This window comes from Cynocephalus volans, chromosome 14 (assembly GCF_027409185.1).
Source record: "Cynocephalus volans isolate mCynVol1 chromosome 14, mCynVol1.pri, whole genome shotgun sequence".
Lineage (NCBI taxonomy): Eukaryota > Metazoa > Chordata > Mammalia > Dermoptera > Cynocephalidae > Cynocephalus > Cynocephalus volans.
This window is the reverse complement of record NC_084473.1, coordinates 30,296,007-30,322,832: the sequence shown is the minus strand read 5'-3', so window position 1 is coordinate 30,322,832 and position 26,826 is coordinate 30,296,007. Positions and strand designations below refer to the sequence as shown.

Here is a 26,826-nt window from a genome sequence, read left to right as displayed (position 1 = left end):
TCTCCCTAATGATTAATGGTGTTGAACAGCTTTTCATGTGTTTGTTGGTCATTTGCATATCTTTAGTGAAATATCAATTTGTACATTTTGCCCAAATTTTATTTAGGTAGTTTGTTGTCTTATTGAGTTGTAAGAGAATTTATATATTTTGGTTATATGTTCTTTATTAGATATATGATTTGCAAAGATTTTCTGCCATTATATGACTTGCCTTTTCATTTTCTTAATGAAGAGCAAAGGTTTTTAATTTTGATGAGTTGTTATAGATTTTTTTTCTTGTATGGATTCTGCTTTTAGTATCTTGTTTAAAAGATCTTTGCCTAATCCAAGGTCACAAGGATTTTCTCCTTTGTTTTCTTTTTGAGCAAGAGTCAGCAAACTATATAGCAAGAGGACCCCATCTGACCCACATCTTGTTTTTATAAATAAGATTTTATTGGAACATAGCCATGTCCATTGCTATAGAGACTCTGTGGCCCAGAAAACCTAAAATAGTTACTTTATGGCTTCTTTCAAAAGATTTTTGTTGACCCCTGTTCTAGAAGTGTTATAGTTTTATTTTATAGTTCTAGGATTCAGTTTTAGTTAATTTTTGTGTATGGTTTGAAGCAAAGGTCTAAGTTCATTTTTTTGTGTATAGATATGCAATTGTCCCAATTTCCTTTGTTGAAAAGACTATCCTGTATGTAATAAGTCATTTTCTTTGTGCTTTTTTCAAGATTTTCTCCTTGTCTTTGGTTTTCAGCAGTTTGATTATGGTGTATCTAGATGAAGATCTCTTTGTGCTTATCCTATTTTGGGTCTGTTGAACTTCTCGGATCTATAGATTAATGTTTTTCATAAAACGTGGAAAGTTTTCAGCTATTATTTCTTCTAATATTTTTATTGTCTTCTTTCTGGGACTTGTATTACATGTATGCTGGCATGCTTGGTGTTTATAAGTTTCCAATGCTCTGTTCATTTTTCTTCAATTTTATTTTTCCTATTCTTCTGAGTGGATAATTTCTTTATTTTGTCTAATTTCACAGATTCTTTCTTATGTAATATCACATCTGCTCTTCAGACCATCTAGTGAATTTTTCATTTCAGATATTCTACTTTTCAATTCTAAAATTTCCACTTGGTTCTTTTTAATAGTTTGCATTTTGTTGTTGATTTTCCCTATTTGTTTAGTTATGTCATTGTGTGTGTGTATTTATTTTAAGTATGCCTTCTTTTAATTATTTGAATATACTTATAATAACTGTTTAATATCTGGTCTTACTCAGAAACAGCTTCTGCTGGCTACTTACCTCCACATCCCCCGAGTATGGGTCATAGATTGCTGTTTCTGTGATGGCTTAGAATTTCTTCTTGGAACTGAGCATTTTACATAGTAAATTATAGCAACTGTGGAGTCTGATTTTATTCATTTTTTTCCCCTGCAGGTTTTATGTATAATGTATGTATTTAGTAACTTGCATGGATTTAAACTGCAGAATTTGTCTTCCACACCATGTATGGCTACTGATGCGTCTCCTCAGGTTTTAAAAAATTCTTTTTATTTTTTAGCTTGGCTTTCTAGGGTTTACCTGTGATTGCATAGCTTAGTATTTAGCAGATGATTGGTTGGAGATTGTGCCTGAACACTCTGAGCTAGTAAAGCTTTCATCTTCTGCTGGTGGATTGTTTGTGCTTTGGGGAACACATTCAGAGTTCAGTCTGTTTTCATGTTTGACTCTTTTACTTTCTGTTGGGTTGTCTTAGGTTTCCTTGTGAGGATTTCTGTCAGTCAGGGATATGTGGAGAGTTTGGTCTTTCTTAAGTATCCAGTTTTCTCTATGCATACTCTCAGTCTCCCAATTAGCTGGCATTTTGTGGGGGGCTTGAGACCTTATGATTCTCCCCTGCATGTGTGTGTAAGCCTCTTGGTCAGCTAGGGGTGTGTGGAGGGCATAGGCCTTCTCCTCAGGATATGTAGAGAATCTAGCAAGTCTCTCTATGGCTCTCCCATTTCTAGGATCTCCCTTTAAAATTTATAGGTAGTCGTCAGGTTTGCGGCTTGCCCCAATTGGTATAGCAATCTCAAGCTAAGAGTGCTACAAGCTTTTCTGTTACCCACTGCATGAGGTTTTCTGCTCTTTGCTCCAAATCAAAGTCATTTCCCTTTGGCTATGAAGGTGCTGGCTTTCACAGCCATCCCTCATGTTCATGGAAACTCCGTGTCAGGGGAGCTGGGGTAGGGGGATGGAAGCAGCCCCTGGTAAGATGCCTGACTTCTACCATTGTTACCAAGAAGTTCTGTTATTTTTCATGAATAAATTCCCCTCATTGTGTTTTTTTTGCCTTTGGTTGATGTCCAGAGCACAATAATGGTTGTTTTTGAAAGTTTCATCCAGTTATATAATTGTTTTTTGAAGGGGTAAGATTTTGTAATCCTTCATGGAAAGTCCAACTTCAGAACATGGTTAAACATAGGAATATTATATTTCAGAGCCAAATGTTCTTTTCTCTAATTCATGCTTCTTTGTCTATGGGGATAGAGACAAGTGATTTTTTTTTTTTAAAGGGAGATGGCAAAGAGTGGGGAATGGGTTAGCCTTGATTCAAGTCCTAGGTTTGCATGGAGGGTAAGACTTTTACCTCTGTATAGATTTGCAAGCTCAAACTGAAGTTAATTGAGGGGTTTAGTGTGGTTTATGGAGAGTAGATGTGTTCTTTCTTCAGAGTGAGCCAACAATTGTTCACAAAGTATCTTTCTTGTAGTATTCTTTGCTTGATAATAATTTTTTGAAATAGGTATTGTAATTATGATTATTTTACAGATAAGGAGGTAGATTCTCAGGTTGGGGACTTACCCATGCTCTCAACATTTGAATGTGGTGGGGATGGTACTTGAACCCATTTCTTCTGGCTTCTCCTTGTTCTTTATATTCTATATAACTGCTTCCCTACCATATAATAATTACTTGCAGACTCTTTGATGATCTCAGTGTATTTATTTATGTAGGTAGTAGTTGAAGTTAGAATAATTCATAACAATCTTCCTAAATTTTTACTAGGAGCTAAAATTCTTTTCTTTCAATTGATAATCACTCTTAACTAATTGAAGAGCCCCTATTCGTTCAGGCAGTTTTTTAGCAAACTGGTAAGAGTCAGAGAAAGAGATATTCCATGGCAGCTTCCTCTGCCAGCTTCCTTTTTTTTTCTTACTCCATAGATGCAGATTCTGCCCAAGAAGCCCCTGCATTGCAGAGGGACTGGAGATCTGTATGATCTGTTTATTTCGCAATTGACAAGGGTAAGGGGGCCTTTATGGGGGAGGCGCTTGGGTTCCCTGAATTTAGTTTTATGCAGCTGGGCTAACATTTATTTTGGGATTACTTAAATTTAGCATTTAAAGAAACCCTTTTATGAATTCTATCTGTCCTACATCAGTTAAGTTCAGACTATCATATCAAAAAGCATTTATTATAATGGTTATTTTTTTTTTTTTTTAAGCCCTGTTCAGAACAAGTCAGACAAACATGATTCATGCTACTAAAATTCCAAATCTGGGATCATTTAGAATATAAATAATATTGAATATATGTAAGTAAAATTTCACTACAATAAAAATTTTAAAAAGGTTTTGGATAAACATCTATTTCTGTAGCACGTCATAGTTATTCTTTATTAATCTGCTTTGTTTCTTTTCCATAAATCTGCTGATCTGTAGAATGTAAAAGGGACTTGTGGATATGCCTAAACATTGTGGGTGGGTGTGGTGTGTTTTTCTTGCTGCTAGAAATTAATACCTACTTCCTTGAATTCTTTGTCTACCCCAGATGCCAATGAAATTTTGAGGTGTGTCTTCAGACTGTCTTGTATCTGATCATTAGGATAGGCATAAAAGTGCAGTTGGTGACACTTATGGAAGACAAGATAAGTTTTGTAGGTCTCATTTGGCAGGTTTATAGAACAAGTGCCAGAAATGGTGGTATTTATAATAGGATAGTATTAAAATAGCTAAGGAAGAGTTTAATGCTCTATTAAAATTGCAGGAGGATTGGGCAGATGATTGTAGCTTTGACGGGTAGTTGAGAAGGTTTGAGTTGATGATGGTCTGATGGGCTTATTTTTATTTTTGAAGGTATTATCATACCTAGGAGTAAAATAGCTTTGTTTACTGAAAGAAGTAGTGTACATTTCTGTAATTTAAAATGCTATTTTTAGTATTCTGTACTACTCATATTTTCAGATCGTCCTCTTTAAACATTTAATTTATAGATTTTAATAATTCAACAATGATATTATGTATGTTATCCTTACCACTATTAATAAATATTCCACTTTCTAGTGCCAACACATTTAGAAAACTATTTTTATTCTTAAACATCTTAAATGACTTTTTTTCTGTTTTTTTTTTTTTTTTAAAGCCATAAGGATGAGTTTACCATTATTCCTGTACTGGTTGGAGCTCTGAGTGAGTCAAAAGAACAGGAATTCGGAAAACTCTTCAGTAAATATCTAGCGGATCCTAGTAATCTCTTTGTGGTTTCTTCTGATTTCTGCCATTGGGGTAAGTTCTAGATTTTAACATATCATGGTAGATAATATATACTTGTGGTTAAAAGTCTCTTTTCATTCTAAGCTCTGATTTTTCAGTTCTTTATCACTTTCCTTGGAAAGTTTTACTTTTAGCAGCAATGTTTAAAAGTGAATTTAAAAAGTCTTTTGGTCATTTATAATAGTGAATTATGGATACATTTCCAAAGGCGACTGGTTTAATTGGATTCACACTGTGAGGGCATCCCTGCTTAGATGCTTATGTTAGTGGGAGTTAAGATCTTTTAACCCCATTTCTAGGTAGATGTGTATGGTAGATTCTCTGAAGTTAGTTTTGGTAAATAAAACAAATGTTGTTCTTCAGAATGTAGAAGAGCACTGTGTGCTATGCCAGTCCTTTTCCACATTTCCTTTTTTGTAATTAGTCTTTCTTTCTTTCTTTTTTCCCTTCGGTGCTTATTTTTTGCCCACAATTGCCATCAGTTTAGAGCTACACTCCAAAGATTGTAACACGTTGGCTATTAGCACTGTGGTCTTCATTGGTAATGCTTTATAAGGGTAAGGATTCTTAAGTGATTTTTATGATTATTGTGAATTAAAAGAATAAGGACACTTCACAGAGAATAGATCATAAAGGAACTAAGACATTTCTGGATGACTCTTTTAGTAAACTTTGTTTTCACATTCTTTGGATGCAGGTTTACTTTCATTTATCTATTACTGCCCCAGATTATTTTGACGTTCCATTTCTTTTAGGGCGTCTCTTTGACCCATTTATTTGTTAGTTTAAGGATGTCAGTATCTGTTTATTCATCAGTTATTTCTTTGACTATTAGAAAACATAAAACCTAAGACCATAATTTTTAAGATAGAGTGCTAGAATGGGCAGAAAAACATCCTCAATTAGATGTAAGGAACCGTAGCTTTTTACATGTTGTACCCACTGATTGCCAGAATTGATTCAACATTTATCTGGCCTGGGTAGGCTGGTGTCATCTCTTGCTTCCTTTTCTGAATGGACTTCTTAAATTTGAGATCTCAGTTCAAGAGAACTGTCTTCCATAATGGTATAGATAAGTTGTTTCTGTAAGATACTGATTCTCAAGTAGGGATGATTTTCCTCCCAGGGGGCATTTGAAAATGCATGGAGATATTTTTGATCATCACAACCGGGATGGGATTTGGAGGGTGGTGATGCTTTTGACATCTAATGAGTAGAGCCCAGGGAAGCTGCTAAATAAACATCCTGCAGTGCACGGGACAGCCCACCACATCAAAGAATTATGTAGCCCAGAGTGTTAGTAGTGCTGAGTTTTAGGAAACTCAGATTTAGGATGTACAGGCAGCTGTGCCTCTTTTCCAAACCCCTGAAGAAACCCTCAGGGTTCTTTAATAACTGATTCTGTTGGCTAGTTGGTAGAAATTATTTTTTATGCATGTAAGTATCTGAAGGCTAGGTAGATGCTTAAAAGGAGTTTCCTTCTTGGGAATTAAAAAATTTATTAATAATTGATCTTAAAAGCTAAGGAGTATCACTACTGGTAAAAGGGCTATTTTTCTTCATATTGTGAATTTATGTTTGTAACAAAGCATGTCCTTATGTTTTATTTTAATTTTATGAAATTAAAATTCTTGAAGCTGGTTCCCTGTCCGCCTTCATTTTTAAGGCTGTTATACATCACATGATATAAATAATTAGTTACCATGATATTGTAAGATAGGATTTCTAGGTGATAATTATAAAAAAGAACCCAAAACTTCCAAAGGTTTTTAAATGATAGCTTATGAGAATTATCCAGAGACTAAAATATTTGTATTTACATTTGCTGGTTAAGTAATAGAACTTTTCCAAGTCTTCATTTTTTAGTATCATTTTCACTAACAGGACTCATTAAGTATTTATTTTATACTTATGGAAAGCTTTGTGCTAATTCTTACTGAGAAATTTGATGGGGGTTTGTGGTAAGTGAAAGGTGTTACATGGATAATATTCCAAAACTGATAACCTCCTTGCTACCATAGTAATACTAACTGTCATTCTTGTAAAGTAACTAACATTTTCTATTTTGAATGCCTTTAGAAGTAGTATGAATCGTTGGCTAGTTACGGGTTAAGCAATCTTTATTTAGGAATTAAGTTTTATGTTTCTCAAATTTGTGCTCTAGTGGCAGTGGGCATCTTTCTTACATTAATGAGTGATAGATTGTCATCTCAAAAATTAGCTTATCCTCATAAAGGTAATACTTTTGGAGGTTTTTTTCTTTTCTTTTTTTAAAGATACTGTACAGATTGATTTTTACCATACAAAAGCAGTCATAACACTGAATTCTAAGTAATTTCACAGGAAGGATCCAATTCCTCATGTACGCAGAGACCTTAAAAGGTTCGTTGAGTTACCTCTTAACACACTCTATATTTCTAATTATAGCTTGATTTTTGAAGAAAAATCACTTAATTGATTATGGTACATTTGACAAATTACTCAGATATACAGTGGAATATTGGTTTTGTTGAATAATAATAGATTAGATTACTGGCAGTGACTGCATTTTTCATTTCTACTGATTGTTTCTCCTTATGTTTTGTCCAGCTTTTTCGAAAAATAAAGTGGTAAACTTGGTAATAGAGGCAGTTGGGATTCCTATATGTAAATCGGGAAGATATTTTTCTTGTTGATCTTGTTAGCCAATGCCCATTAGAAAAATGACTTCTTTTTAAAAAATGTATTTTACTTTAAAGATGTTCATCTTTTAGATCCTACTTAGTTTTTATTTAGACTTGAAAAGAGACATTAGAGATAGACAAGTAGAAAGACTAAAATACTCTCAAGTTTTGTTTTTGGGTGAGACAAGCCAAGAGAGAGACAGGAATCTAGATTCTACTCTCCCCTTTCTTTGTGTCTCCTCTTTTGAATTCTGCAAAAGAAACCCTGCATTTCAATTCCTGCTTTTTATCTCATCATCAGTCTTATACATATGAAAGTGTATCAGTCAGTGCCATAGGATGATGTTTCTCAGATAACACTTACAAGGATCCTACTTCATTCACCCTTCCAGCTAGTAGTAGGAAGTAGAATAAGTGAAAAGACACTTGCTGCTAGTGTTTGATTTTTACTGTAGTTAAGTTTTCCCCATACTTTGTGTACTTATCAAGTTCTACATCATATAGGACAGCTCTGTATGAGAAAATTTTGCCTGGACCTATTTTAATTTTTCTGATTAATAGAATTTTTATTCTGTTTTCCCAAGTTTCAGCTTTACTCTTCTCCACTTACCCTGTTAGTCTTTGTATTTTCCTGGCTTCCCTAAAATGTATATTTCCAAATTTAGATTATTGACAGCTTTCATTAACATAGTTTTGTTAATATCTAAGAAATTTATGAATGAAATTGAATCTAACAAATTGATTTTTTAAAAGTGGAGTCATGCTTATATTTGATTTGCCTTTTCTGGTGGTTTTGCACATCATAAATTTACTTGGTAAATATTTATGATGGATTATGTTGTTTTGTTAAACTATGAATAAAGTTTACTATAATCTCTTCAGCAATTTTGAATTTTTATCCATAAACTAGGTACACATAATTGTCTAGGTATACATAATTTCTTTCTTATAAATATGTGCCACTTACAAAAAGTGTCATTTCCCTAAATATTTATGAAATTTATGTCTTTGCTCAGATTTCTTCTTTAATATGTATTAATAAGTGATTTAGGCATACTCTTCTTCCTTTTTTGTTAGTCTCTTGGGTGTGAGGGTTTTACTATTTTCTAAATATTTAAATTGGTTTGAGTGTAAGTTAGCAAATTTCTGAAATATATATCTTATCCAAGCTTTCATATTTGTCTTCTCAGATATTTGTACATACTGATTTCACATATTTACATTTTTGATCTTTTGCAGATTTTAGATAAGGCTAATACTTTTACATTATAACTAAGACTTAAGAATGAAAGGACAATACTATTTAACTTTTAAAAATGATTACCTTATTTGATGCTACTTAGATAACATTTCCTTTGTGAGCTACATTTTCCTTTTTTTCTTTAGTAGTAATTTCAATTATGAATGTCCTCAGTATAGGTTCTTAGTATAGAATGGCCTAAATTATCTGTCTCACAGGTAGGTGTGAGGTTTAACTCAAATATTTGAAAATGGTTTAACATATAAAAAAATGATAAAGTAAATGTAAAACAGTACAGTTTTTATTGGACATATATCTGAAAGTCTGTCTTATTGACTGATCTTTTGGGGACTTTATAGATAAGCTTTCCAAGGTCACTGTTTATTTCTGCAGTCCAGTGCATAGCTTAAATGTTGAAGCATTCAAATATTTTTTACTTATGTTTTGAGGTACTTAAAAACTAGTGTTGGTTCTTGTACCATTCATTGTTATGTTTGTCCTCATTAGTTGATTGTTGTGTGTTAAACAGACATCCCTGGAGCTTATTCTCCACACTCTGTGAATCCACTCATTAATCACCAGTCACCTTTGGAGATGGGAAAATTACTTACCTGTATTTCTTTTTCTCAGAAAGAGTGCTCTGGAATGGATTCACAAATGAGCTACCCTCCCTCCCTCAAAGAGTAAGGTTTCTGCTTTACAGGATTTTTTTCTTGGGTTATTTTTCCTCTCATCTTTTGAATTTGAAAAGAACTGAGGGAAGGCACCTGAAGAAACTACTGTCATAATCACTAGGGGAGTTCCAAAGCTTACGCTGCCCTTAGGGGCAGTGTCAATGGCTCTTAAAGCTAGAAAGCTCATACTTGGAGTTGAAACAGGGGCTCAAAGAATCCATTTTCCCAGTGTACCTTCTGAAAGGATAAATTTCAGGTAAGTAATTTTCTCTTACTATGTGATATGCTCTATTCATACTTATGAAAACACTCAAGTCCAGTTCTCCAGGTACAGAGGCAACTATATTTGTTCACAGTTTAGATTCATAACCTTTACTAAATGTCAGAAATATGAAAACTTGTAAAATTTGCTCATGAGATACATAAAATCATAGTTTATTTTAAATCAACAATAAATATTTAATGAAAGGTGCATTTATGATCACTGTATTGTGCTATTGCTGTCATTTCCCTTATTATTAAAGTCTTGAGAAACTTACTGTTTTTAATAGTAAGAAACAAAAGAGTCTTTTGAACTCAATTTCCAAGTTGTGATTGAGTAAAGTTGTATATGTGTGTGTCTGTAAATACTTACATATATATACACACATATATACAGGGTAGGATGATGGCATCTGTTTGCTTCAAATTAGGTGCTTTCTGTATGTATGAATATATTGACCAGAATACATTGCTGAAGTAATTATAAATTTTTAAAATTTATCATGAGACAGTTTGAGCTGTTATAAGTAAAATATTTATTCATCGTAGCAGCTATATGTAGTGTGGATTTAGCTTTTTAATTGATAGGTTGTTTAGAGCTATTCAACTGTACTCAATTTTCAGCTACTAAATGTGAGATGGTTACTAAAGAGTAACAAAAAGTAGATAGAAAAATATTAAGCAAATTGGTTTAATGTGTATTTTGTTATTCTCAGTAAATCACATATTGATTCAATATTTTAAAGTATTTCAAATATTCCATGTACTTTTTCTTCAGAAGTAGGTTTAAGTGAGATTCACATAGAAAATGGTCTATATGAATAAGATAGCACTTTAAAATGTAGTTACATTTTTCACTTACTATTAAGGTAGAGTTGACCAACTTCAGCCATTTGAAACAACAGCTCTAAAATTGGCAGTAAGCAGAAAAGATTTTTGTGTAGCAAGTGGATATCACAAAGTACATTCATTTTTCTCTGCACCTGGGAATAGCAGTCTTTTATATCCCAGCAACAAGGCTTATTGTCAGTAGCTAAAACTAACAGTTGTTTCCAGAAGCAAGGAAAAGAGAATGTATTAGTATAAACCTGAAGTATTTCAGGTTCAAAGAACCAAAGTATATATTACCTTGATTTCTTCCAAGGATATTATTCTTACTATAGCAACAGTGAGTCAGAATTTTCTTGATTAAGGCATTTTTTTAATTGTTAATTTGTTTCACAAAAGATTTTGGGTAGCTTTATTAAAAGAACTTTGAAATAGAAGTAAAAATTTAGTACCCTTGAATTGGATCAGTAAGTTACTGTGTCTGAACTTTAGATTTGGCTTAGAGTAGCCTTCTGAGAGCCACCTGGCAAATGGGAAAAATAGAGTCAATTATATATTTCTCATTATTAGGTATGTATGAACTATATACATTTTTTAAAGAAAAAAGAAAGTATACCTAACTCTAAATTTTGAAGGAAATGTCTGGTGAATTATTTAATATAAGAGGCATTGAGTGATAAATTATTATGTTATCCTTAAGCATTTTTTTAGTTCAAGGACTGTAGTAGATCTCATAACTATGGCAACATGCAGTAATCTTCATTGTTATATTCAGAAAGCAGATGTTATTTCAGATCCCATTGCTTGGTTCTAGGATATCATTAGTTATAAGATGCAATACTGATTTAATAATGGCTCTTGGGGGAAGATAAGGACTACACATTGAATAATTGTATGTGTTAATGTATGTGAACAGTTAAAATGTAAGAACTGGACTTGGTTAGCTCAGCTGGTTAGAGCGTGGCCTTATAACACCAAGGTCAAGGGTGTGGTTCCCCGTACCAGCCAGGTGTATCCCCCCCACCCCAATGTGAGAATTAAGGAAATATGGTATATTTTAGAAAGGTGACCATCAAAGATGATCAGTATCAACAAATGAATGAAGTGTTATGTTCTGTGATGTGTGGTTTTCCTAAGGAAAGGACATTAAAGAGGGTTTTATAATTTTGCACTTCTCATTATTTATAAGATAATTTTTCATAAGATGAACAGAAAACTTAAAAGTCATCATTATCTAGCCAAAGAAAAACATCGCTTCAGATGTGAACATAACACTTGGCTATATTAACATTGCTTTAAACATGAAGCACAAGACACATAATGTGTGTACGTGATTAGTACTGTCTAATCCCTTTAGAAATGCATTTTGGTGAATCTTTAAGGAAATATAAAATAATGAGTTCATAGGAAAAAAGACATTGCTAAAAGATTTTGGTATATCTGAAATATGTAGTCATTTGAATAACAATCCATAATTAGTTATGGATATGTTTAACTTTTGATTTTCATGTGACTGCAGTAGGAAACAATTTATTTCTGAACCTTTTGTTTTCTGTCTTCTTTTTAAGCTTTTTCCATTTTACTCTCTTTGTTCTTTGGAGAACAGCTACGCTTTGAATGTTCTGTGTTTATACTCTTATTTTATGCCAGGGCAGGACTATTTATTTTATTTATCCTTTTGTGTGTCCTATTCACATCACATAAGGCACTTGCATTGATCCTTTTCCAAGTAGTGCGAAAATGAAATAAATTTTTTTATCGAGGTCATAAAAATCACACAAGCATCTCTGATCTACACATTTTTTTTTTCTGTAATAGAGATCAAATCTTTGCATTTGTACAGCAAAAGCTAAGCTTTCGTTGATTTGTTACACTGAGATAGTTTTCTTAAGCCAAATATTCTTGAATCATATTCTTTGGGTTTACTTTCTGTTATAGACTGATAAAATGTTTAACAAATGCTTCTAACTTATAAGCTGTTTTTGTTTCCTTAATTTTGTATTGCTGGTGACTTTAAGGTTCCTACAGTTCATAGTAGTTTTTAACATCATAAAACACTGGTGATATATCATTTCTTTATTACCTTCCCAAATATGCCTTTTATTTTTATGTATGAGGGCTCTTGGGAATGATTCTCTCAGAGGCTTAAGCTGTGCTTTGCCTTTCATGAGAACTGAAATTATTTGGTAAGCGCTTGCTTTCTTTTTAGCTTCTAATTTTTCCCTATTTTATTTTGTACATGATATTTGTTTCAAGGTCAAAGGTTCCGTTACAGTTACTATGATGAATCCCAGGGGGAGATTTATAGATCCATTGAACATCTAGATAAAATGGTAAGTCTTTCAGGTGTGGGGTTTTAATGCTCTAAGGCTTTTTCTTTAATTTCAGATTAGTGATTCAAGACTTAATATGTTGAAATATACAATGGCCTAGTAATTCTTTCCCTATCTTTAATTAAACATTCAAAATGCAATTTGTCATCATCTGAATATTGACTATAAGAATAATCCCTGTTCTACTAGTAGAAATTTCCTTCATCATAATTTTATTTGGTTAATGAGACTCTTTAAGAATAATTAGATATTGATTTTAAATTCTTCTTGAAGTATCTTTGCTTTAGGGACAATAGGATACTTACTGTTAAACAGTAACAACTGTAGCAGATTATGGGATACCTTGACTCTTAATTCCTATTCGTTTGATGGCTACCTGTAGTATTTCTTTTGACTCTTTCTGAGCTATTGTTGTTTCTTACAACTTATTAAATAACTTAGTATATTTTTAGATTTGATAGAAGGCCAAGCTACTGTTCTTGAGTGATGCTTAAGATTTTTTGAATTAGCTAATTTTCAGAGTTGTGCTCTGTGGGAGAAAATATATGTAAACTTGAAGTGTAAATAACCTAAAATTTTTAAATGTTTGCTTGAAAGTCTTTATTTTGTCAATTATAACCTTTCCCTTCTGGAAATAATATCATAGTCTTATGATGACAGTATGCAGGAATTCTGGTATACATAAAATTTAGCTAACTTAAATTTTGTCCATTATGCTTAAAGGGATTTATACAAATACTTTATTTTGTTTTATTTTAATTTTTGATATTTCAGACATGTTTATTTTGAAATTATTTTGACGTTTTTCTTCACATTTTTCAGAACTTCTCAAACTTACATTTAGTGAGATTAATAATTTTAAACATAATAAATTTGCACCATTGAGGTATTTCTGTAAAATCTCCTGTAAATCAAATTGTTATATATCTTATTGTATTTTTGTTTTGATTTTAATTTCTCTTTGATTTGAAGCATATTAAGTAAGTCTTGAGCTGTATGTTTCTGTGTTCTGCAGCCTTTAAGTGTCTATTAAATATTAAGACCTTTTAAAAAAGCTTAAGAAAACAAAATTACTCTTATAAATGCAAACAGTTTTTCTCTCTCCTCTTGTCATTTGTTCTTCCTAAAAATTCTTAGGTTTTTCTTTTTTGGCCATTTGAATTTTTCTTAAATAGTATTTCAATTTGTTGTTTTAAACATAGAATTTAGAAATATAATTATATTTTATCTACCCTAAAAGTACAATAGATATTGATCTTACGGTCAATTTTTTCATGAAGTAATATGGTAGTCATAGTACTTGTTTTAATACTTAAAAAGTCACGTAAATAATTTTGGTATTAAGTATAGCAGAACTGTCACTAACTTGCTCTGTGACCTCTGACAGATCATTTAAATTCTGTAGTCTTCCCTTCCTCATCTATAAGAAGAGAGACTTGGGCCAGTTGGTCTCTAAATTGTCTTGAAATTCTGTCAGCCTATAAGTCTGTGATATGTTCAAAGCAATTTTACCATTGTGCAAAGCTTTATGTATATATTTTAATCTAAAGTAGATAAAATATTTTGGTAAGGAATCTGGATCTGAACTTATAGATGGAATATGTCATACAGTGTATTTTATTAATGCCAAATGTAATGAATGTAAATTCAGTTTCTTAGGATATTTAATCATATTTAAATTTATCTTAATTGTTAACTTAAATCCAACTATTTTCTAATACTTTTAGAATTTTGTTTGGATTTTAATTTATTGACTCTTCTTTTGGTTTTGGCTGTTGTCATTTTAGTTGATTTAACTCCTTTTTGGTTTCTGGATCTGTCTTATTATTCTGAGGTTTAGTTCTCAGTTGCCTCAGAAAATTTTTCTAGTTCTGTCATCATTTATTTTATTCATGTAGCAAATGGTTAATGGGTGTCTAGTATGTGTCTGGTACTGTGTGAGGTGTTGAAGATAACAAGAAGAGTAAACATGGTCCCTGACTTAATGGAATTTGTAGTTCATTGGTCAAACAGACTTACAGAGAAGCCGTTACAATATAGAGGTGTGAGAGATGTTTAGGAGTTAAAATGAAAAGGACTTTAGTAATTGTTAGCTACATCATGTTAAGGAAGTGAAGAAATCTGGGATGATTTCTGGGTTCCATGTTTACATAGATGCTGTTATTCACTAATGCAGAGAATGTAAGGGGTCAGGTTTAAGGAGAAAATTTTAGACATTGCTTTTGTGTTATGTTTAGAAGTGCATTTTCCAATACTGTAGCTATGAACCACATTTATTTATTGAGTACTTAAAGTGTAATGCAACTTGAGATATGATGTAAGTGTAAAATAGGTACTGGATTTCCAATACTTATTAAAAAACCATAAAATATCTTAAAAATAATATTTTATGTTGATTCCATTATGAAATGATAATATCTTGGATTGTGTTAAATATATTAAAATTAATTTCACTTCTTTCATTTTATTTTTTAAATATGTTTACTAGAAAATTAAAAATTATATATATGGCCTGCATTGTATTTTTACTTACCAGTGCTGGTTTAGAACATGAAGGTAGGTCTGGATGGATATAAACATTTTGAAATTAGTGGTGTATGAGAAGTAGATGGAAAGAAAGGTTATTAATGCCATTGTCCAGAGAGAGTAATGCCAGTGTCCAGACTGAGTATATACTTGAAGAATAGGAAGAAAAGAGGAGTTAGGTCAGAGGGAAATACTGCCATTAAGCGAATGAGGAAATAATAGAAAAATAGCAAAAGAATTTTGCTTAGGGAAAACTGAGAATGAGTGATAACACAGAGAGGAGACAGCTTTAACACAGAGGGAGGGGGAGTATCAAATGCTATGCAGAGGTGAATTAAGTTAAGAATCTTGTAAGAGCAGTTTTAGAAGAATAATTTAAGGTTAGAAGCTAAAATTGAATGAAGAGGTGAAGACCAAGTACCACAATTCTTCTTTACCAGTTTGATTATGATAGAAAGGAGCAATATTTGAGTGTCAACTGGTTTGATGAATGAGGAGATGCAGGGAAGCACAACCAAAGGAAGAGTTTTTAAAGATGGAAACTGAGTTCACTTCGAAATTCACAGTAACGTTAATCTCAAATTTTAAGTCTCAGAGAGATTTGACTCTCCAAATGATATCATCTATATGATTCTCATTTCTGCCTGGTTTTTGTCCTCGTATTTTCTTTTGTTGATTTAGGAAAGAATATCTATAAGAATAAATTGCTGGCATATGTGAAATGTAAATTAATAGTGGTATGCATGTAAATTTTTCATTAAAATTATCTTTATTTTGGTTAGCTAATCATACAGAAAATGATTTTAAAAGGTATTTCAGTACTAAAAGTTTCCAGAGTAAATAAAGTCTTCCTGGAAATGGTTTTTAGCATGTTTGCACTAAATTTTATGAAAAAGCAATGCTTTTTTTTGATGCAATGCTTTTTGCATCAAAAATAAGAATAACGTCAGCCAGGACCACTCTCTCAAACACCATACATACCAGCTACTTGCTTGATATTTCCACCTGGATGTCTTATAGACAGTTCCAACAAAACATGCCTAAAACTGAACTCCTGATTTTCTCCCCACAAAAACCTGTTCTACTCATAGACTTTCCCAGTTCAGTTGATGGCAGCTCTATCCTTCTACTTTCCTAACTGGTTTTCTTAAACCTGCTCTAGTCTTCTTCACTCTCAAGTGGCTTAAAGTAGGAACCAAAAGGAATCTTTTTAAAACATAGATCATGTCATGCTTCTGCCCCAAGTCCCCTGTAATATTGCCCCATTTCAGTCAGAATAAAAGCCTATGTCTTTACAATGGGTGGGCTACAAGGATCCATTTTCTCTCTTACCTTTACTCTTCATTCACTCTGCTGTCTACACACTGGTTTTCTTATTGTTCCTCAATAATGCCACGTATGTGCCCTGCTTAGAGCTTTTGCCCTTTCTGCACTTGATAGTTTCATTCACTTACCACAAGTCTTTGCTCATCTTTTACCTTCCCAGTGGGTCTTACTGACTACCCTATTAATTTTGCATCCTACACCCAACCCTTCTAGCATTCCCACTCCATCTTAATGTGATCCACTTTTTCTTCTAACAAATTAAGCAATCTATTTACTACATTTTTATCAGTCAGGATATTTGTTTTGTTCACTGATGTATCCAAAGTGCATAGAATAATGATTAGAACATAAAGTAGGTACTCAATAAATATTTTTCAAATGAGTGAATTAATGAATAGAATCTTTCTGTAACACAATTAAGAAATATGAATATCCTAACTGTAATATGAAAAGGAAAGTAATTAATAATAAATTAATATATATTTAAGAATGTAAATGCTTAGATACAGCTATATTAGAAGATACAATGTAGTTAGATGCTTCTGCATAATATCATTAATATAACAGCTACAAATGCAAACTTAATATAGGTGTTTTATTTGTGATTCAAATTACTAAGTACCATTTCTGAGTGACTTGATTTTCCAAAATGGTGAACAATTCTGAGTAAACTTGTAAATAGAACAAAACCACTTTAAGTGATGGTTTCATTCCTGGGAAATCCACTGTATGTTAAAATCATGCAAAATGTCTCTGTTTGTATATAAAATGGAATTAAGGTGTAGATAATTAGAAGCAGGGTTTTTTTAAGTTTTATTTATTTATTTTTTACCTAAATGGACATGTAAAAGTCTTGTGGATGGAGAACAGTTATTTGTGTATGGGACTGTCCTCTGTATCAGCATCCCTGGAATCCCACTGAATTCTGATAGCATCTCCCTAATGACTGGGACAACCAAAAAATGTGCATGATTTTCCATTAAGTTCTTCAAGTGAACAGTTGTTCTGTGACCTTACCCTGCTTTATTTTTCTTCTTAGTACTTACTACTATGTGACTTCTTATTCATTTGTTCATTTGTTTGGTGGCTGCTTCCCCTATAAGATTATGAGCTTCATGAAAAGAGGGACTTTGTCCATTTTGTATCCCAGTGCCTGTGAATGGGTGCTTAATATATATATTTGTTGAATGAATGGGTGGATAAATGGATGGGGAGGTGGTGAGAAATGAAGCTAAAGAGTCGGGAACAGCCTGTTTGAAGGATTTTAAGCAGAGAAGTGATAAAATTAGCTTATATTTAAATAGATCACATGGCTTCAGTATAGCAAAAGGGTTGGAGGGAGGCCAGAGGAGATATGGAGACCAGTTAGGTAGTCAAGGTGAGACATGATGGTAGTTTAGACAATGGGCAGGGTGGTCATGGTGGAAGATAGGGACAGAAGTGGATATATTTAGTATATTTAGGAGACAAATTGATGATAAGACTTGGAGATGGGTTGAACTTGGAGGTTGAATAAAGTGTTTAAAATGATTTGTAAATATCTGACTACGATGCTGGTTGGGTGGTTTTTCTATTCACTTAGGTCAGAAGCACAAGAATAGAGGACCAAATTTTTTTGTGGGGAAGGGAGATCATAAATTCTATTAGGAATGTGTTATGTTTGCTGTTGCCTTCAAGAAATGCAAGTGGAGATGTCAAGTAGGCATTTGGATTTTCATTTTGCCAATTATTTTTGAGTACATTCACAGTTCGAGGCTCTGGTGGAGATATGTCAGTAAACAAGCAAACATGGTCTCTGTTGTCGTAGAACTTTTATTCTAACTGTTCATGGGTTGACTCTTGGTTTGGAGCTCAGAGAAGGGGTCAGGACTAGAGATATAAGTTTGGGAGTTCTCAATAAGCAATTAAAGCCAGGGCAAAGATGGGATTGTCTGTTGTAGTAATCCTTAACCTCATTACTACCACTAAAATCACTTGTGAAATTTTTTGAAATATAGTTGTCTACACCCCCTGGAGATCTCCTTTCAGTAATGTATGGAAATAACACCTTTATTCCTAAATTAGCTTTGTGGGTGAATTTGAACTGGCCTACTGTGGCCCCTGATCTGTTGAAGTACAACAAAATTTTCCATTTATCTTCTCTTCCCTTGCCTTCCATTCAGCCCTTTAAATCATTTGTGTACTTAATCACAGAACACTTAATTTTGCAAATGTAAGAATTTGTAAATCAGAGGAATTGATGCTTTTAGCGCAAGGAAGATGTTTTCCCAACAACATTGATTTATGTGATGCTCTGAAGTCACTGAACATACCATTTTCTGGAATTCTGAAATTGTCACATTTAAATTCTTTAATATTCTTTATCTCTGTTGTGTAGACATTCATATTTAACAGTTCTTTTAGTCTTTCTTTTATCTCTATGTTGATTGTTAGTTTACTGTAAGAGGACTAGTTCTATTTTCTTTCTTTACTATGATCTGCAAATAGATGGACCTTGGTTTCCTACCTTGAGGTGGAACAAAAAGACTAACAGTTATCCATTGGCATGACTCGTGTAACTTCTCCTGAAATTATTGCCTTTTTTGCTAGCTTAGTTAGAAATTTTTGTTAATTAAAAGAATAAGTTGTAAATAGTAGAACCAGTAAGTTCAGGTTGACTTCTCAGTCTGCATCTGATTTACTTTACTTTAGACATCCAAAATTACCAAATCTAGTTTTTAAAATTTTATTTAAATAGCCTGGAATACAATTTCTGAATACATATTGAGTATTTGCTTCATGTTAATGTGCTTGAATATAATATAATTGATTTAACATTTGACTTGGAGTCGATTTCTGTGGTCTATTTATTGAAATATTTTAGTTTATATACAGAATTTTTAAGTGGCTCATAAATGTTCTGTTCTTTTTTGAGCATACTGTTAATTCAACTTAAAAGTCAGTTCTGGGAGTTAGAATATATGGATCAAAATAATAAGAATTGTTATCTGTAGACATAAACTTACTTGTTTATATATTCATGTATCTATGTAGTTGTCCCTCAGGGTTCCCCAGGGATTGGTTCCTGGACACCTCCCACCCCCTGTGGATACTAAATCTGAGGATGCTCAAGTCCCTTATATAACATGGCACATAGTATTTGCACATCCTTTTGTAAACTTTAAGTCATCTTTAGATTACTTATACCTAATACTATGTAAATGCTGTGTCAATAGTTATACTCTTATTTTTTACTTTGTATTATTTTTTATAGTTGTTACTTCTTCTACTTCTTCTTCTTCTTTTTTTTTTCTTTTATTATATATTTTTGATTTACAGAACCCACTGATACAGAGACCCGGCTGTATATGTGCACTTTCTATTACTAGGCAGACTCTTATCCAATGTGCTGTCTTAATTGATTTATATAATCAGATGGTAAATATACGTTTGCATATTCCTTTTCTAAGAGGTCATTTTATGTTATAAATAATTTATTTGAGAACCAATATCTTAGTTTCTGTATACTATCTTTTCATAGAAAATATAGTTGTAGGGTTCTATGTATAGGTATTGCAAACATGGTAGCAATTTTGAGTCGCAATAGTACGTATACATTTTGAAAGTTTGATAAGTAAAAAAAATTATTTTGAAGTATGAAATTTTATATTTATATTTATTTTAATGAAAATTAATGTGTTAATTAAGTTTTGGTCCTTTATCAGAAAAGACTTACTAAGTGTAGTCATTAAAATGCTAGAAGATAGGTAAAACCATTTCTAAGTTCCAAAAGTAAAAGAGAAATAGCTGTTCTTCTTACTGCAAAATATTTATATCGCTAACATTTGAATTATGCAAAAAAGCACATAAAGAAAGAAAAATATATATGAAAACAAACTGTATCTTACAAATGTTGTAGTTGGGAAAATGTAAGTACCCGTAGCGTAGGAGATGTAGATGATTCTGAAAATCTTCTTGTAGCAATCTTCTTGTTTTATTGGCTACAGACCTTTTTTTTTGGGGGGGGGGAGGGGTAATTAGTACTTTGCAATTTCATTATGTGACTAAAGCAGAATTTAGAAGACATAGATTTTGTGAACTTTTGATTACTTACTTGAACTGTTAGCCACAATTATACATATTTTATGTATTTTATATGGTCACATGTCATCATTTATGGACATTGGCAAATTATTTCTCATTTGGCAGGGAGAATCTGAAAATGTCATCATAGTCATCTATTATAACTTTTTTCCTTCCAAATTTATATGACACCTTATTTAATTTGAATATCAAGTACTTTTCTTCCTTTCTGTCTACTGTTTTGAAAGGCAAAATTATTCATATTTGTCAACTCACTTTCTTTTGAACATAGGCCAGTAGTTTCTTGGTAGGTTTTATAATATCTGTAAGGTAGCCATTTATTAGTACATTGCTTCTTAGCACTGCTGTCTTGAAGGTGATTTTTATTTTATTTTTTACATATAATTTCTTTCACTGTTAAGATTTTATCTTGATGCCTCTTTTTTAAAAAAAAAATTTTAGTGAATCACAATTCATTATACATATTTTGGGGGTTCAATGTTGAGATATGTTGATCAAATCAATATTAGTAGCATATATATTGTTACAAATCGTACTTATTCTTTATACCCCTTGTCCAATCTCTCCCCATTCCCCTCTCCCTCCCTGCTCCCACTTCTAATTTCCCTAGATTTCTTCTCTCCTTCTGAAAGAGTAATTGTTACTCTGTTGTTTTGTTGCCTAGATGATCTGTCCAATGCTGAGAGATGTGTTCAGGTCCCCCAATATTATTATAGAGCAGATGCTTCTTCTGTCACTCTGGAATGGGCTTTGTGGAGAGAGACATCCTCTTTTCTTTATCTCTGCTGGTGACTCTCATTGTGTTAATGCACTCCAGTGGCTGGCAGACCATCTGTGTGGTGGTTGTGGCGTCTAGCCGCTTTTGCGGCAGCCATGGTTAGTGTGGTGGCTGTCGCTGGCTACCCACATGGAGGTGATGTTTTTGGCATGCTCTTTGGTGCTGGTGGTGTATCTGGTTGTGGGAGCGGGGGGGGTCTGATCCCTGCCTGGCTCCATGCCTCTGGTCCCTGGGTGGCCCCTGAGGCATTGGTGGTGTGCCTCGTTGTGTGTGTGGGGGGTCCAGTCCCCGGATCCATGCCTTGGGTCCCCAGGCAGGCCCCGAGGGACTGGTGGTGTGCCTGGGCAAGAACTAATTTTTTGTTCTTTGCTTACTTCTAAAATGGGGAAACTTCCTGTTGGGACCAGTACTTGAGCTTGTGGTTGAGCTAAATTGGTGCTTTGCTGCTGCTTCCCTAGGGAAAGCTTTTTGTGCAGCTCAGGTTATAAATGGTTGACTTTATAGGTACTTATGGCTCTCCAGAGACCTGGTGCCCCTGGGTTGTGTAGAAACTCTCATCTGGGACTGAGTCTTTTTATCCAACGGCACCCCGTGCAGTTCTTTATTCCTGACCAGTCTCCTCTAAGTGGTCCTATGCTGATTGTGGTGCAGATCAGTTGTCATTGCTGTGCCCCAGTGTTCCCTGGTGGGCCTGTCTCCCCCACCGCCCGTGCTCCAAACATTTCCCATGGGATGGGCCGTGCTCCAGTTCCTTGTGATGACTCACCAGCCTCTGAGTGGCTCCTTTTTTTCAGTTGTTGTGGCTCCTCACTCCTATGTAGGTCCACAGGAACCTTATTAGTGGTCTTGCTGGCCTAGGGGCCACCAAGGCCCTCTTCTCCCCTGCTGCCTCTGAGCAACTTTATCTGAAGGGCACAGTTGTGGCTTTTGCAGGCTCCTGCTCCATGCACACAGCAGCTCCAGCCTTAAAGCGGCTGCAGCATGAAACAATTGGAGCGGTTTTTTCTTTCTCTCATCATGGCTTCTCCCACCTTCATGCACTCCGTAGGTCTCTTCTCCTCTTCCCCTGAGCTCTAGTGGCCCCAGCTTGGCTGTTGTTGCTTTTTAATAGTTGTAAATTGGTTGATATGTGGGAGAGAGTGACTCTGGGGACCCTCTATTCCACCATCTTGACTGGAAGCTAATGCTTCTTAAAGAAACTTAGAATATTTCCTTTCGCCATCCCACCTCCGCAAATGTGTAACCGTCCTCAAATATAAATGTATATTCTTACTGTAAAATGATTCCACAGTTCTAATGATTTGATAATATGGTTATTAATTATGGGATCATATTTAAAAGACTGATTCTAGTTCTTGTTTTTTAAATGCCTCTAAAGAAGGTTTGCGGCTCTTCTGTATTTGTTGCTTTAGGGAGAGATTGACCTCTGATAATTTTAAATAGCCATTTTATTAAAAGTAGATAAACTTTTTTTTTTTTTAAAGGAGATATTTGTTGTCTTATCAGAGTCCTGAATTTGCAACTGTGTCAGTTAATATTGCCTATTCAGTTTATGATTGCCACTTCAGATTTGACATCACAAGTTTTCACCTATTACTTGGAGAGTCAGGGGATTTCCACAAAAGATTGTTCTTGGAGGCAGTTCACTGGCTAGGCAGAAATCCTAAATTGCAAGTGCATTCCCATGGTTAGTCAATTAAGGTACTTCTAGCTGAGAGATGTTGAAGGCTGGCGGATACTGATTTCAGTTGTTATACAAGTCTGTTGAGCATCCTGTCATTTGATCTTTAGCAGGTGTCAGTGCAGTCCTCTTGCAATCTCCTGACTCCAGTTTAAAGCCTTGGTCTTAATTACTTCATTTTCTTTCACAATTTGGAGAGTGCAGAATTTAAACAAGTATTCAAGGCATAGTGGTTATAGTAACAGTAGTCTAAAAAGTTTTATTATGAATTAAAATCTTGAAAGGCATTCTAGTTTAAAACATAGAGATAAAAAGCTTTCCTTTTTAAAACTTGTTCACAGAAGACATGTTGCTTAAGGATTTATCAGAGTTCATGAGCTTTAAGTTAATTAAAATATGTTAACTATTTTCTCAGTTTGTGGCATTTTCTTTTTATCACATACCTGGATAATTACTGGTAATTTAAAATGCCTAACATACTGTCAATATTCAAGTATATGTTATAGAAATAATTAAATTACAATTAACTCTTGATTTTTCATGCCAATGTCAGGAGGAATATAATGGATATGGTGAAAAACAGCCATAAATCAGTTTTAATTTCAGATTTCATATGAAAATTTTCATAGCAGATTTACTTTTATAAATATTCTTTATATAAGGAAAATACAAAACTGTTGAAATGTTTGAGGATTGTGAGCTAAATGACATCTGGTGAAGGTGGTAAGAAACATACCTGTAGGATAGAGAAAATAAACTGGGGATTAAAAGTTTTCTGTCAGTAGGGAGTTGACTATAATGAGATTACCTTTGATGAATGAGTTTGATGTTTCACAAGGTTTATTTAATGTATTTTCTTTGTGTGTCCTTGCTGAAAAATTATGTTTATCTCTAAGTAACAGTTTTAAGATATATTAGAAAATAATAAATTTCGTTTTTTCTTTTTCTTTCATTTTCTTTTTCTCCTTTTTTTTTAGGGTATGAGTATTATAGAACAATTAGACCCTGTATCTTTTAGCAATTACTTGAAGAAATACCATAATACTATATGTGGAAGACATCCCATTGGGGTGTTATTAAATGTGAGTATCTTTAAGAAGCCTTGACTTTTAATATTTTATCCTGTGATGTTTCAAAATATCTTAATTGTTATCTTTGTGATACATTATGATCATTGGTTTTGCATATATATTTTACTATATATTAGAAAGAAAATGTAGATTTTCTTTCTAGTAACTTTAACATAATTTGGATTTTCATTTGATTTCTTGAATCAAGTTATTTATCACTGGAATACAGGTCAGTACTTTCTGTTAAATACAGAAAGTTATTTAGAATAGAGACCCATATTTTCTCCTGACTCTGTTAACTTCAATATGCTTTTTACAAATATAAACTAAAGTCACCTTTCAGGAGATATATTCTTTATTAATTTTTTGGTTTTACTAGTGTTCTAGACTCTATGAAAAATAAATGGTAGATCTACCTCTTGAACTTTAGATGTTCATAATTTAATAAAGCAAGACAGATGATATGTATTTTTCTTTAAAACAAAAGTAATACTGTGTATTTTATTTAAGGAGTGTAAGAGGCAGAAATTTTGGTTAGCTGGATTTTAGAAAGAGATATAACATTGATTTTTTCCCCTAATAAATAAAGTTGTATAAATTTCCTGAAAGAAAATGTGACACTCTTTTAAAAAAAGTGTATACTGATAAATGAGAGGAGGAAGTAATAATGGGTTCATTTGTTTGGAGAGGCAGAGAAATAATGGGGAAGGTAATGTAGTCCAGAATAGTCTAGGGTAGAGCCTTGAAGTACGGATTTATTTTAATGTGATTCGAAAGATAGTATATTGTGGATTTTTAGGAAGTTTTTCTCTTAAGCAGTATTGATTGAAATTAAAACCTGTTAAGGGCTTAAACTAATTTCTGAAATTTAAGCTAGAATAAGCTGCAATAATTTCCTAAAGCTGGAATTGAATCAAATAAAATTTTTATAAAATAAATGATGAACTAATCCACAATTAAAGTAAAAATCCTAGTGTACCTCTTAGATCTGGAGCTTAATTTATATACATTTCAAGTTTACTCGAGACAGGCAAAGAAAAGACTGCAACGTATTAAGACAGAAGTGGCTAGGATTTGGTTTAGAGAATAGAGAAAAATATATTATGGTTGAAAAAATATTGGCCTTATTAATTACAGGGAGAGATAGGGTGGGTGACTGATATTTAATTATCAAGAAGCTAGATTAGGATAAGTTCTTTGAGATAACGAAATAAGGAATTTTCTCTTTTTTCTGTTTAATATGAGGCAGCAAGAGAAATCGAGAAACAAGAGAAAAGTGAAAGAGATCTAGGCTTCACCTGTGAAGTGGACAAAGTCAGACCACCAACATATTCAAAGAGTGCTCACTTTTTTATCTGATGTCTGTCATAATCAATTTTTTCTTTTTCTAGGCTATCACAGAGCTCCAGAAGAATGGAATGAATATGAGCTTTTCCTTTTTGAATTATGCCCAGTCAAGCCAGTGTAGAAACTGGCAAGACAGTTCAGTGAGTTATGCAGCTGGAGCACTCACAGTCCACTGAAGCTCTGAATCCTCAGGGATGCCACCTGCACATACTCATACTCTTTCCGGGGTCCCAGCCTGGCCTTTACCAAGATACTGGTCCTGGTTTGGGGGGATTCTGAAACCTCAAACTTATAGAACTTTCTTCTCTTCTTTTCTAGTAGGTGTAGTCCTTCCTTAATTTCAACTCATTAAAAAAATGCTTTATAGTTTAGGGCAGTGGAAGGAAGGCTGGCATCAAAATATTTTGATCAAAAAAGATGACAATATAAAGGCCCAATTGTGGCAGTTTTTTGAAAGTAACTTGTAAAGCATTTACCATATCCTAAATTTGCACTCTTTGCAGACTTGTGCACATATATTCCGCTTTCAGAATAGTTTTGCAAATTGTACACAAACAAAAAAGGGTGGAAGCTTTTTAATAAAGAAATTGCATTTATAAATGATCTGTATTAGAGTATAATGAATCTCCAGTTAGTCAATTACTACCCATGTTGTACAACAGATACCTTCTATTTTAGTTGCTAATAAAGGGCTACACAACTCAAAATAGTCTGATTTAAACTTATTGCTCTGTGGTATATATGAAAATTGTTTTTTATTAATTTCATCTCAGAATTTTTGTTAAAAATGGTAAACCTCAGCTCTTATGTAAAAATATATTAGGATGTATTTTATATTTTACATGTTAATGTGTTTTTTTAATCACAGAAATTAGAATCATATAATTTTAAAGTTAACTTTTAAAATTATGTGCAGTTTGCCTTTTTGTTTGTGACATCCCTTTGTGTCATTACTATATTGTAATAGAGTATAAATTCAAGATTGGTAAAAGAACATAGATATAATCCTTTACTTCAAAGATTATGTTTGATAGTCTGCAAATGAGGAAACATTGAAGAGTTGTTCTTAGTGTTTTTAAAATCATTGCAGACCATACACGGCTACGCTTTTTCAGTGCTTTAAGCATTTTGACTGTTTTACTTGAATTTTTACCAAGAAATCATTAACAATAACAACAACAACAAAAACACTGGATTTTCTTATAGTTCTATGCTTTTTGTCATGATTTTTGGTGCGGCTCTTCCAACTATAATAATGGTATGGTGTTGTATTACTTTTTTTCTTTAGCATAGACCAATTTTAGTCACTTTGGCAAAAAAAAAAAAAAAATGTAATTCAATTAGTTAATTATTTGACTACCATGCATGTACTGCATTATACCTGTTTTAACCTAACACTGGGTATCTACATTACATTGGAGAGTGTTTATATCTTCAATGTTATGCCAGAGCAGCACAATTTTTAGATGCCTTGCACCAATTTTATTT

General features: G+C 33.1%; 1 protein-coding gene across 1 annotated transcript in view; it reads left to right on the top strand.

Moving 5' to 3' along the window:
* MEMO1 (mediator of cell motility 1) overlaps positions 1 to 26,067 on the top strand; it is a 121,330-nt gene extending 95,263 nt beyond the window's left edge. The window contains exons 6-9 of the mRNA XM_063078310.1: positions 4,398 to 4,540; positions 12,451 to 12,527; positions 23,899 to 24,003; positions 25,383 to 26,067. Of these exons, the coding sequence (XP_062934380.1) occupies positions 4,398 to 4,540; positions 12,451 to 12,527; positions 23,899 to 24,003; positions 25,383 to 25,514 (457 nt within the window). The 3' untranslated portion in view covers positions 25,515 to 26,067. The remainder of the gene's footprint in view (positions 1 to 4,397; positions 4,541 to 12,450; positions 12,528 to 23,898; positions 24,004 to 25,382) is intronic.
* Positions 26,068 to 26,826: the final 759 nt, after the last annotated feature.